Here is a 500-nt window from a genome sequence, read left to right as displayed (position 1 = left end):
ACACACACATGAGAAAGTGGTTATTGTGAAGCTATGACAGACCAGGCATGCTCGAACCAAGTGAAAGGAACAAAAACAAAACAAAAAATTGTAAAAAAAACAAGCAAATAAAAAGACGAAAAATCCCCAATTCAAAAACAAAAACAAAAAAGGAAAATAAACAACCAAAATGCAAACAAAGAAAAACATACGCATACACACAAAAAACAACAACAAACAATCGGACGGACAGATCAGCTTTAAAAAAATCGATACTGAAAGAAACTTGTGCATAATTACTGATTGCAGGTGATGTGGATTGCGTCAATTCAACGACAGTGGAGGTTGATCTGGACGCAGAGGAAACCCTCATACAGCTCCACAGCAGCACCTCAAGGCAGGTTTTTACGTATACAGTAGAAACTGTCTACAACGGCCCGCTACCCATCGTCGTGGAGAAGAGTGGCCGTCTTGGACAAGTGGTTGTCTTAAAATTGGGCACACCTCCGCCAAAAGAATGA

The 500-nt window shown here is 40.0% G+C and overlaps 1 protein-coding gene across 1 annotated transcript in view; it reads left to right on the top strand.

Annotated features, from left to right (window-relative positions):
* The window catches only part of LOC101861918, a 20,139-nt gene extending 19,639 nt beyond the window's left edge, over positions 1-500 (top strand). The window contains exon 5 of the mRNA XM_005111203.3: positions 289-500. Coding sequence (XP_005111260.2) covers positions 289-500 — 212 coding nt within the window. The remainder of the gene's footprint in view (positions 1-288) is intronic.

The sequence above is a fragment of the Aplysia californica genome, unplaced genomic scaffold (genome assembly GCF_000002075.1).
Source record: "Aplysia californica isolate F4 #8 unplaced genomic scaffold, AplCal3.0 scaffold01024, whole genome shotgun sequence".
In the NCBI taxonomy this organism is placed as follows: domain Eukaryota; kingdom Metazoa; phylum Mollusca; class Gastropoda; order Aplysiida; family Aplysiidae; genus Aplysia; species Aplysia californica.
The sequence above is the reverse complement of the archived record's forward strand: the minus strand, read 5'-3'. Positions and strand labels throughout refer to the sequence as shown.